The sequence below is a fragment of the Herpailurus yagouaroundi genome, unplaced genomic scaffold (assembly GCF_014898765.1).
Source record: "Herpailurus yagouaroundi ecotype Mexico unplaced genomic scaffold, PumYag 180, whole genome shotgun sequence".
In the NCBI taxonomy this organism is placed as follows: domain Eukaryota; kingdom Metazoa; phylum Chordata; class Mammalia; order Carnivora; family Felidae; genus Herpailurus; species Herpailurus yagouaroundi.
This window is the reverse complement of record NW_024412411.1, coordinates 23,677,868-23,690,431: the sequence shown is the minus strand read 5'-3', so window position 1 is coordinate 23,690,431 and position 12,564 is coordinate 23,677,868. Positions and strand designations below refer to the sequence as shown.

Sequence of the window (12,564 nt, the reverse complement as noted above, 5' to 3'; positions counted from 1 at the left end):
CCTCTTCTCTCAGAGTCTGTAGCAAGAAAGTGGATGGTGTGGTAAGTGCCAGATAGGAGCTCATGCATAGGAGAGCCCTGAGTGAGTTTGAGGGCCTGCAGAAGGTGACCTTTAAAGTGGCTGCAGTACATTGTTTTCTCTTCCTTTTTACCTATTTTTGAAGACTCTACATCTGCTTTTTGGACCAAAGGAAATAAAAGTCAAAAGCTACTTAAAAAGTGTTTGGGAATCTTTTTTCTAGTGGTGTTGGTTCTCAGTCTAATGAAACAAGTCAAGGTTGAAGCAGGATGCCTGAGTCTGCACAGAGACCACTGCTCAGCCCTCCCCCAGATGTGACTTAGGCAACGAAATGGATGCTGGTGTCGTTTGTGAAGTATGAACACAGGTCAGCTTGAGATCTGTGGAGTTCAAGGTGTTTGAGGGACATCTGGATGGGGAGGAACAGTAGCAGCTGGTTGAATGGAACCTAGAGTGCAAGAAAAATCTGAGCTGGCAGCATAGACCGAAGTTAGGTGAAGCCATAGGTAACATATGAGATATCAGGAAGTGAGTAAAGTGAGGTGTGGACAAATCTCTGAAGAACAGGGAAGGTTGGGGAAAGGGAAATAAAGCTTATTGAAAAAGAATGGTCAGAGAAGGAAGAGTTTAACAGGATGGTGTGCTTTCAAGAAGCAGGCAAGTTAGGGTGCCTGGGTGGCTCAGTCGGTTAAGCATCTGACTCTTGATCTTGGCTTAGGTCATGATCTCATGGTTCATGGGTTCGAACCCTGAGTTGGGCTCTGTGCTGAAAGCACTGAACCTGCTTGGGATTCTCTCTCCCTCTCTTTCTGCCCCCCCCCAAATAAATAAATAAACATTAAAAAAAAAAGGGCAAGTTTTAGATGAGGTCAGATGTAGTTGAGAGATAAAAATAAAGACTGAGAAATGTTCATTATCTATAATAATGGAAAGTTATTTGGAAGAAAGTGGATTCCCCGGAAGGATTGGGTTAGGTGGCAAAACCACATTGCGGGATGTTGAGGAATTAACATGAGCTAAAAAATTGGAGACAATAAAGATTATTGTCTAGAAGTGTAAGAGGTGGAGGTGGGGAGGTTTGTGGTAGCTAGGGGATGTATTTATATTTAGCATATGACAATTGTGTGTGTGTGTGTGTGTGTGTGTGTGTGTGTGTGTGTGTGTATGTGTGTGTATGTGTCTTGTTTGTTTCATAAATCCATTATGCAACTGTGTATCTGTATCTTTTTTTTTTTTTTGGTTGACTTTATTTATTTATTTATTTATTCATTTTTTTATTTATATATGAAATTTATTGTCAAATTTCAATACCATGCTGTCTTGATGATGACAGCTTTGTAGTAGAGGCTAAAGTCTGGGATTGTGATGCCTCCTGCTTTGGTCTTGTTCTTCAAAATTACTTTGGCTATTCGGGGCCTTTTGTGGTTCCATATGAATTTTAGGATTGCTTGTTCTAGTTTCGAGAAGAATGCTGGTGCAATTTTGATTGGGATTGCATTGAATGTGTAGATAGCTTTGGGTAGTATTGACATTTTGACAATATTTATTCTTCCAATCCATGAGCAGGGAATGTCTTTCCATTTCTTTAAATCTTCTTCAATTACCTTCCTAAGCTTTCTATAGTTTTCAGCATACAGACCCTTTACATCTTTGGTTAGATTTATTCCTAGGTATTTTATGCTTCTTGGTGCAATTGTGAATGGGATCAGTTTCTTTATTTGTCTTTCTGTTGCTTCATTGTTAGTGTATAAGAATGCAACTGATTTCTGTACACTGATTTTGTATCCTGCAACTTTGCTGAATTCATGTATCAGTTCTAGCAGACTTTTGGTGGAGTCTATCGGATTTTCCATGTATAATATCATGTCATCTGCAAAAAGCGAAAGCTTGACTTCATCTTTGCCAATTTTGATGCCTTTGATTTCCTTTTGTTGTCTGATTGCTGATGCTAGAACTTCCAGCACTATGTTAAACAATAGCGGTGAGAGTGGGCATCCCTGTCGTGTTCCTGATCTCAGGGAAAGAGCTCTCAGTTTTTCCCCGTTGAGGATGATGTTAGCTGTGGGCTTTTCATAAATGGCTTTTATGATCTTTAAGGATGTTCCTTCTATCCCGACTTTCTCAAGGGTTATTAAGAAAGGGTGCTGGATTTTGTCAAAGGCCTTTTCTGCATCGATTGACAGGATCATATGGTTTTTCTCTTTTTTTTTTGTTAATGTGATGTATCACGTTGATTGATTTGCGAATGTTGAACCAGCCCTGCATCCCAGGAATGAATCCCACTTGATCATGGTGAATAATTCTTTTTATATGCCGTTGAATTCGATTTGCTAGTATCTTCTTGAGAATTTTTGCATCCATATTCATCAGGGATATTGGCCTGTAGTTCTCTTTTTTTACTGGGTCTCTGTCTGGTTTAGGAATCAAAGTAATACTGGCTTCATAGAATGAGTCTGGAAGTTTTCCTTCCCTTTCTATTTCTTGGAATAGCTTGAGAAGGATAGGTATTATCTCTGCTTTAAACGTCTGGTAGAACTCCCCTGGGAAGCCATCTGGTCCTGGACTCTTATTTGTTGGGAGATTTTTGATAACCGATTCAATTTCTTCGCTGGTGATGGGTCTGTTCAAGCTTTCTATTTCCTCCTGATTGAGTTTTGGAAGAGTGTGGGTGTTCAGGAATTTGTCCATTTCTTCCAGGTTGTCCAATTTGTTGGCATATAATTTTTCATAGTATTCCCTGATAATTGTTTGTATCTCTGAGGGATTGGTTGTAATCATTCCATTTTCATTCATGATTTTATCTATTTGGGTCATCTCCCGTTTCTTTTTGAGAAGCCTGGCTAGAGGTTTGTCAATTTTGTTTATTTTTTCAAAAAACCAACTCTTGGTTTCGTTGATCTGCTCTACAGTTTTTTTAGATTCTATATTGTTTATTTCTGCTCTGATCTTTATTATTTCTCTTCTTCTGCTGGGTTTAGGCTGCCTTTGCTGTTCTGCTTCCATTTCCTTTAGGTGTGCTGTTAGATTTTGTATTTGGGATTTTTCTTGTTTCTTGAGATAGGCCTGGATTGCAATGTATTTTCCTCTCAGGACTGCCTTCGCTGTGTCCCAAAGCGTTTGGATTGTTGTATTTTCATTTTCGTTTGTTTCCATATATTTTTTAATTTCTTCTCTAATTGCCTGGTTGACCCACTCATTCGTTAGTAGGGTGTTCTTTAACCTCCATGCTTTTGGAGGTTTTCCAGACTTTTTTCTGTGGTTGATTTCAAGCTTCATAGCATTGTGGTCTGAAAGTATGCATGGTATGATTTCAATTCTTGTAAACTTATGAAGGGCTGTTTTGTGACCCAGTATATGATCTATGTTGGAGAATGTTCCATGTGCACTCGAGAAGAAAGTATATTCTGTTGCTTTGGGATGCAGAGTTCTAAATATATCTGTCAAGTCCATCTGATCCAATGTCTCATTCAGGGCCCTTGTTTCTTTATTGACCGTGTGTCTAGATGATCTATCCATTTCTGTAAGTGGGGTGTTAAAGTCCCCTGCAATGACCACATTCTTCTCAATAAGGTTGCTTATGTTTATGAGTAATTGTTTTATATATTTGGGCGCTCCAGTATTCGGCGCATAGACATTTATAACTGTTAGCTCTTCCTGATGGATAGACCCTGTCACTATTATATAATGTCCTTCTTCATCTCTTGTTACAGCCTTTAATTTAAAGTCTAGTTTGTCTGATATAAGTATGGCTACTCCAGCTTTCTTTTGGCTTCCAGTAGCATGATAAATAGTTCTCCATCCCCTCACTCTCCATCTAAAGGTGTCCTCAGGTCTAAAATGAGTCTCTTGTAGACAGCAAATAGATGGGTCTTGTTTTTTTATCCATTCTGATACCCTATGTCTTTTGGTTGGCGCATTTAATCCATTTACATTCAGTGTTATTATAGAAAGATACGGGTTTAGAGCCATTGTGATGTCTGTATGTTTTATGCTTGTAGTGAAGTCTCTGGTACTTTGTCTCACAGGGTCCCCCTTAGGATCTCTTGTAGGGCTGGTTTAGTGGTGACAAATTCCTTCAGTTTTTGTTTGTTTGGGAAGACCTTTATCTCTCCTTCTATTCTAAATGACAGACTTGCTGGATAAAGGATTCTCGGCTGCATATTTTTTCTGTCTAGCACACTGAAAATCTCGTGCCAATTCTTTCTGGCCTGCCAAGTCTCAAAAGAGAGATCAGTCAAGAGTCTTATAGGTCTTCCTTTATATTGAGGGGACGTTTACCCCTTGCTGCTTTCAGAATTTTCTCTTTATCCTTGTATTTTGCCAGTTTCACTATGATATGTCGTGCAGAAGATCGATTCAAGTTACGTCTGAAGGGAGTTCTCTGTGCCTCTTGGATTTCAGTGCCTTTTTCCTTCCCCAGTTCAGGGAAGTTCTCAGCTATTATTTCTTCAAGTACTCCTTCAGCACCTTTCCCTCTCTCTTCCTCCTCTGGGATACCAATTATGCGTGTATTATTTCTTTTTAGTGTATCACTTAGTTCTCTAATTTTCCCCTCATACTCCTGGATTTTTTTATCTCTCTTTTTCTCAGCTTCCTCTTTTTCCATAACTTTATCTTCTAGTTCACCTATTCTCTCCTCTGCCTCTTCAATCCGAGCCATGGTGGTTTCCATTTTGTTATGCATTTCGTTGAAAGCGTTTTTCAGCTCCTCGTGACTGTTCCTTAGTCCCTTGATCTCTGTAGCAAGAGATTCTCTGCTGTCAGCTATACTGTTTTCAAGCCCAGCGATTAATTTTATGACTATTATTCTAAATTCACTTTCTGTTATATTATTTAAATCCTTTTTGATCAGCTCATTAGCTGTTGTTATTTCCTGGAGATTCTTCTGAAGGGAATTCTCCGCTTGGTCATTTTGGATAGTCCCTGGCATGGTGAGGACCTGGAGGGCACTTCCCCTGTGCTGTGGTGTATAACTGGAGTTGGTGGGCGGAGCCGCAGTCAGACCTGATGTCTGCCCCCAGCCCACCGCTGGGGCCACAGTCAGACTGGTGCGTGCCTTCTCTTCCCCTCTCCTAGGGGCGGGATTCATTGTGGGGTGGGGTGGCCTGTCTGGGCTACTTGCACACTGCCAGGCTTGTGATGCTGGGGATCTGGCGTCTTAGCTGGGGTGGGTAGGCAAGGTGCACGGGGGCAGGAGGGGCAGGCTTAGCTTGCTTCTCCTTAGGTGATCCACTTCAGGAGGGGCCCTGTGGCAGCAGGAGGGAGTCAGATCCGCTGCCGGAGGTTTGGCTACGCAGAAGCGCAGAGTTGGGTGTTTGCGCTGAGCCAGCAAGTTCCCTGGCAGGAACTGGTTCTCTTTGGGATTTTGGCTGGGGGATGGGCGGGGGCGATGGCGCTGGCGAGCGCCTTTGTTCTCCACCAAACTGAGCTCTGTCGTCAGGGGGCTCAGCAGCTCTCCTTCCCTTTGTCCTCCAGCCTTCCCGCTTTCTGAGCAGAGCTGTTAACTTATGACCTCCCAGTCGCTAAGTTGCGCTTGCTGTCGGAACACAGTCTGTCAGGCCCCTCCGCTTTTTGCAAGCCAGACTCGGGGGCTCTGCTTGGCCGGCGAGCCGCCCCTCTGCCCCGGCTCCCTCCCGCCAGTCCGTGGAGCGCGCACAGCCTCGCCGCCCTTCCTACCCTCTTCCGTGGGCCTCTCGTCTGCGCTTGGCTCCGGCGACTCCGTTCTGCTAATCCTCTGGTGGTTTTCTGGGTTATTTAGGCCGGTGTAGGTGGAATCTAAGTGATCAGCAGGACGCGCGGTGAGCCCAGCGTCCTCCTACGCCGCCATCTTCCCTCTCCCGAAGCTTCTCTCTGTGTATCTTTACATCCTTGGAATCCAGTGTAGCATCCTTTGTAAGCTAACTATTCAATAACAGTTGTTGGTCATGATTGTAATATATTAATACCTCTTTTTCAACAAGACACTTTTGTCGCCATCATTTCCAGATTCTCTAAACATTAGATCCGCATAAGACCTTGATATTATCTGAGTTTAAATGCACTAAGGCCCCTGGTCGTGGTTTAATGGAAAGCACTTGGGCTTTGCAGTCCACTAAACTATGATTCACATCTAGATTCTGACTTGTCAGCCACGTGGCCTTGAAGAAGTTAATGGTCACTTCGGGCCTGTTTTCCCTCATCTGCGAAATGAGGATAATAAGACCTACACTTATAGGGCTGTTGTGGGATTGATTCATTGAGAAAACACGTAAACTGTTTTGTATGGTACCTCATATGAAGTAGGCACTCAGTAAATGCCCTGTAGAAAAACAGCAGCTTCACGTGTGGCACATGCCAGCACCATAGTTTTTGTAATTTGATTTCAGGTAGTGTGTGTGATACAGTGTGAAAAATTGGCCTTTGAATAAAACATGTTTCTTTTCTTGCTCCCTCCTCCCCTTTCTGTTCCAGGTCCTGAGGGAATCTAACAAATTAGCAGAAATGGAAGAACCACCCTTGCTTCCAGGAGAAAATATTAAAGACATGGGTCTGTAATGGTATTTTTTGTTGAATTTCCTTCTTCTTTCTGAGGATACAGACTGTTCAATACTCTCCGTGTACAGAGAGCAGCCTCACTGTCCAAGACACCTTATGTCTGACTGCACTCATTACTGCCAGTCTTCCTAGCATTTGTAAGCCTGGATCTACTACGCTTACTGGTCATGTGTGTACTTGGACTACTGGGAAACATACATAGTGAATTACACCCTGCTGCTTCTCTTTACATTCATTTGCTTTACATTCATTGAAAGTAGGTGGCTTTTTCTTGTCAACTGTCACTAAATTTTTTATTTTTTTAATTAAAAAATTTTTTTTTAATGTTTATTGTTTTTGAGAGAGAGAGAGAGAGACAGAGAGAGAGACAGAGAGCAGGGAAGGGGCAGAGAGAGAGGGAGACACAGAATCCGAAGCAGGCTTCAGGCTCTGAGCTGTCAGCACAGAGCCCAACGGGGCTTGAACTCACAGACCAAGAGATCATGACCTGAGCTGTAGTTGGCCACCCATCTGACTGACCCACCCAGGTGCTCCCTGTCACGGAATTTTTTAAAGAAAGCTTCATTATTTTAAATGACTGCAGTAAGATATTGGCTTGCCTAGATAAAACATTGACTTGTCACTTTGTACAAGTAATTTTTCTCAAAACACGTTCTTTCTGCTTCCTTTATTTTTTCTACTCTGAATAAACTTAGGCTGAGTTTTGGATGAAAATATCTCATCTCCATTGCAAAGCAAACCTTTTGCCTATGGCTGCTTTTCTTTTGTATCCTAAAGAACTAAGCCTTAACGTATTGTATGGACTGGAAACAAGCATTTAATTTTGTTTTGTTTTGTTTTTTGGTACTCAGGCTTTTACTTTATTACATGTGTGGTAATCTACAAAATACCATCGCTTTTGAAATAAGAAGTAATTAATTAAGAGAATAAAGTAAATGGTTTCCTACCCAATGAAACACCACCTTTCATTTATTTCAATTATAATTTTTAAAAGGACTTAATAAATGCTTAATTTATCCTGGCGAGGTGTCATTCCTCGTGTAAAAATAAGAAAGTCAAAAGGCTTGCCTACCGTACATTTAGTTCCTTCGCTCTTGCAAGATACATGTTTCTTTTTGCTTTTAACTCTTGACTGAATACCTCCCCAGTTTCTTTTTTGCTCCCTGCTCAGCCTCGTGTATGCCCTAAATTCTTGTTCTGCTGAGCTGCTAAGTTAGTATTCTATGTTATCAGCATTGGACATTACATAATAAGAATGGTTATCATTATTGAATGCCCACTGTCTCATGTAAGCGTCCTCACATCTTCTGAGAAAGACGTTAATCCCATTTTGTAGATGAGGAAACTAAGGCATAGGGAGATTACATAGCTAGTAATGTTACAGCGAGTCTTATGACTGACAGTGTTTTGCTTTTCTGAGCCTGAGGTACATGCTATTTCCACTGTGATAAATAACCTTATCAAAGACTCTGAAGTTACCAGTCCAGCTCTCGTTGGCTTCTGTTCCTTTAAATAGCGATACTCCTTTAGGACTTTGTCCTTGATCTGTTTCCCTTTTTCCTCTTACCTGCTCTTTTTGGTTGACCATATCTAAATTAGTAGCTCTACCTACCATATATTTACTGATGACTCTAAAATGTGTTGTTTTTAGTGTGAACTTCTCTCCTAATGCATATAAACAAATGCCTGTGTCCTATATACATGCCCTTGGATATCGTATAGATGTCCCTTATACGCAGCATCCCCCAAACTGAAATCATCACCTCTATCCCTAAATTTACTCCTTTTCTTTTCTTCTCTCCCTCTGTTAGTACTAACACCAGTTGTCCATTCACTCAAAGCAGAAATCTCAATATATCATCCTGGACTACTACTTTTTTTCTGAACTCTGACATCCAGTGAGATCCAGAGGACTCAATCTCTAAGAATTTCTTGAATTTCTCTTTTTCTCTCAACTGTCCTGAGTCATTGATGTCATACATGTGCATATTGAATTGCATGTACCTTTGAGAAACTTCAAGTGAAGGTATTAAGTGGAGATATCTTAGGAGCTTAAGAGAGAGTTTAGGACTGGAAGACCAGATTTGAATCATCAGAACGTAGATATCCATTCAAAGTGAGAGGATGAAATTAACCTTTGGAGCATATAGTGAGGAGGGAGCCAAGAACATGGCTTTAGTAAACAGTTTACAATACTTGGTAGAAGAGGAACCCAGGAGGGAACTTGCAGAGTGAAGAGTGTGTGATACAGTGTATCACTGTAGAGAGAGCCAGACTGTATATTTACCTTTTTCCCCAAAAGTACTTTCCTTCTCCACTTCTGTATCTTGGGTTCAGTTCTTCCTCTGCATTGAGGGCCATCTCTCTCTCTCTACCCACCTAAAGGATACCTGTCACTGGGGCACAACTCACATGCCGATGTTCCTGGAACATGTTTTCCATGTTCGATGTTTCGATGTTTTCTGATCCTCCAGCTGGATGGATTTCCCCTTCAATGTATTACTCAGAGTATGTTTGTGTGCCTCTCTTTCTGTACAGATTGCATGCTCTCATATATTATATTTGTGTATATTTTATATCCTTATAATATGTATTCTCAAGGTCACTTTAGCTCATCTCACAGAAACTATTATGGGTCTTTCCTCTGTGAACTCGGTGAAAATTTGAGAGGGTTGGTAAATCTAATCTCTCAGTACGACTCGGTGGGATTAGTGTTGCAAAATTCAGAGGAATACCTAATCTATTAAATATTCTGATTCAAAATAATCTATGTAGACTTATGTGAAAAATTTATGTTTAATATAAAGTGTAAGGCTAGAGTAACCTAGAATATGTTAATCCATGTAGATAAGGCATTTGATTTTTAGTTGGTCTAATATAAATTTGCAGTTTAATTTTTTAAAAGTTAGAGTAGTGTTAGGAACATCACCTGAATGCTTTAAGGAGGTAACAATATCAGAGTATTGTGGCCTGGGTGTATCAGGAGTAGAGATAACTCCAGACTACAACCTTTCAACCTTTAACACGGGAGTCAGATTACGCTATATTAGTGGTTTAGCTTTGCATGACGTGATGGAAAGAGATTCGAATTTGTAGTCAGAGGAACCGCATTCAAGTCTTAATCTTAGTTACTAGTTCTGAAACGTTAGGCTATTCTCTGAGCCCTGGTACTCTCATCTAAACTTTGTAAGTGTAATTATAGGTCTCATATGCAAGGTTTATTAGGAAGGTTAAAGGAAGTACACAGGTGAAAAATACGTTATAAACTATGCAGTGCTAAACCATCCATGCTGGTTGTTACTATTGTCATTTTCTCTGGAATCGTTCCTGGTCATAATCTCTCATCTACTTGATACAGACCCTGATAGGCATAAATTCTCTCTTCATTGTGACTTAGCTGCCACCAGCCTGAGGAGGGACAATAAAGTGGGCAGAACGAAGCAGAACCTAATGACTGATGATAATAGTAACATAGATAGAAACGCTTTGTGTATGTATACTGCTTACAATTTTGGAAGTACTTTCATGAATTTATGCATGATTTTAGAATAAAGGGTAAGGTGTAACAAAAACATTGGACATATCTTGCAGTAGCATATAGAATAATGAGATTGATTTTCTTGTGTGAGTAAAGAAACTGGGTCTGGAAAGAATCCAGAAATGTTCTAGTAGCATTGAGTAAAGCTTTTCTCATTGAGGTAAAAATTTATAAGGGCAAGAAAATGTATGGAAGGCAAGTTTATGTATCTTTCCTTAATGATGGGTTTATTTAATTTTAAAAGCTTCCCTCTAAATGAAGCATGCATTGGAAACAGTGATTTAAAAAATGTAGCTCATACTTGAACATTCCCAAGGGAACTATTTTGAAGGTTAGAAATGTTTGTTGTAAGGTCAGTCTCATTTCAGATTCCATACAAAGCATTCAGTCCTCCAAAGTGGTGAGTAAAAAGCCAAGTCAGGCAGTTGCAATACCATATTAATCCGTATTTTATATCCCTAAGTTCTCCCAGAAGCCCCTTGGACAATTCTTAGCAATTTGTTGCTGTTGCTTGTGCCTTACTTTCTTGGAGTGATGAAGATATTCCTCTGTTTGCTCATTGGCTGCTATAATGACATCACAGGGATTTATGAATATTTTAAGATGTAAAAAAGCTCATAGTGGGCATTATGAACTCTACCATATTAAATATTATTTTGAGCTAGTGGTAGCTGAGTTATCCTGCTTCATTAATGGATGTTTAAAAAAGCATAACGCTGTGTAGATTCATCGTTAATCATGTAATAGAACAATGCTTGTGATTATTTCTCTACAAAGTTTGACATCAGTAGCTTGGTCAGAAATACAACGTCCTCTTATTCTATTATTTTTCTAAGAAATTATATTTCGAATACATTGCATTTCTCTTACAGTATTTTCCCTGTAAACATAATCAGGTCAGGAGTTTCTGGTATTCGATCTTCCAGATGTATTTTCGGAGGGATGTTGATAAATTAGACTGACCAGAAGCCCAGCAGATTGGGGAGGTGATCTAGAAACTATAAGATGACTGGTGTCTGTGGCCTGAGACATTTCCATTTGTTAACCACCATCACTATCACCCTTCAGCCACGACTCCAACTCCCACACAGAACTGTATCCAGCGGGGAGCTAGCCTGCTCTTCTAAGGGCAAGTGTTTTCTCTGCCTCTTCAGTCCTTCCCACTTACTCTGCATCCCTTCCCCAGACTGGTATGTGGTCGGAAGCTTGGATTTGACCTCTGAGTTCTGTTTGAGTCACTGATTCTGTGATTTTTGAGCCCAGGTTAGAATAGCAGTCCGAATTATTTTACTTGTGAAAAGATGAGAGCGCAGTTTTTAAAAGTGCACAATGTATGGTAAACTGTGGACTCTTTGCTTTTGCAGCCAAAGATGTGACTTATATATGTCCATTCACTGGTGCTGTACGAGGAACTCTGACTGTCACGAATTACAGGTTATATTTTAAAAGCATGGAACGGGTAAGACTGGTGGGACTAGATTTTTTAAATGTACTTCTGTGTGTGGTTTGTAGTTTTGTCCATTTTTGATCATTTTTAATGAACGCATTTCTAACTACGATCATTATATCAATTGTTCCATTTTAATTGCTGTTTTCTTTCCTTCCTTTAGGATCCCCCATTTGTTTTAGATGCCTCTCTTGGTGTGATAAGTAGAGTAGAAAAAATTGGTGGTGCTTCTAGTCGAGGTGAAAATTCTTATGGACTAGAGACTGTGTGTAAGGTAAATGTTATAATATTTGTGCAATTTTTATTTGGTTTGAAAAGCTTTCTATTAAATAGAACCTGTGTGTAGAAACTGGTTTCCAAACTGTCAAATAGATTTCATACTGAAACATCATTCTAGAAGACAAAAACAATTAGGAGTAATAAAACGTACTCTCTCATGAATTAGGCTTGAATTCTTTTGGACCCAATACAGGTGACTTTGACATTGATTATTTCATGTTGAGCCTCAAAAAATCCTGAAGTAGGGATGATAGAAATGATTACCTTTAATTTACAGAAGCCTAGGGGTGAGCCTTCGTACTGGAAGAGCCAACTCTGATGTATTCGTCATCACCTGTCGTTCCAGTCTCACAGTTTTTCTGCTTCTGAAAAAATGGTGTGAAAAACTTGACATTATAGACCTCCTCTATTTTCTTATCTAACTCCTATCCTTTTTTTCTCCTCATTGTTGGCTCTGTTTTATTTTCGTCCCCGTATTTTCCTTTGCCATTTTCTCTAACTCAGAGCATTTACCTATCATATTTATCTTTTAAAAAAAATTTAATTCCAGTGTTGTTAACATACAGTGTTGTATTTGTTGCAGATGGACAATACAGTGATGTAGCAGTTCCATATTTTACTCAGTGCTCATCATAAATGTACTCTTAATCCCCTTCACCTGTTTTACACCCCCCCCCACCCCCACCCCCTCTCTGGTAACCAGGAGTTTGTTCTCCATAATTAGGAGCCTGTTTTTTGGTTTGTTTCT

General features: G+C 40.1%; 1 protein-coding gene across 4 annotated transcripts in view; it reads left to right on the top strand.

Annotated features, from left to right (window-relative positions):
• MTMR2 (myotubularin related protein 2) overlaps window positions 1–12,564 on the top strand; it is a 121,724-nt gene that overhangs the window by 64,993 nt on the left and 44,167 nt on the right. For 3 of the 4 annotated variants that reach the window (XM_040489684.1, XM_040489686.1, XM_040489687.1), the window contains 3 exons: window positions 6,469–6,544; window positions 11,455–11,549; window positions 11,701–11,811. In XM_040489684.1, the coding sequence (XP_040345618.1) occupies window positions 6,469–6,544; window positions 11,455–11,549; window positions 11,701–11,811 (282 nt within the window). Of the gene's footprint in view, window positions 1–6,468; window positions 6,545–7,453; window positions 9,061–11,454; window positions 11,550–11,700; window positions 11,812–12,564 lie in introns of those variants that run through there. The other variant, XM_040489685.1, reaches the window with a different exon arrangement.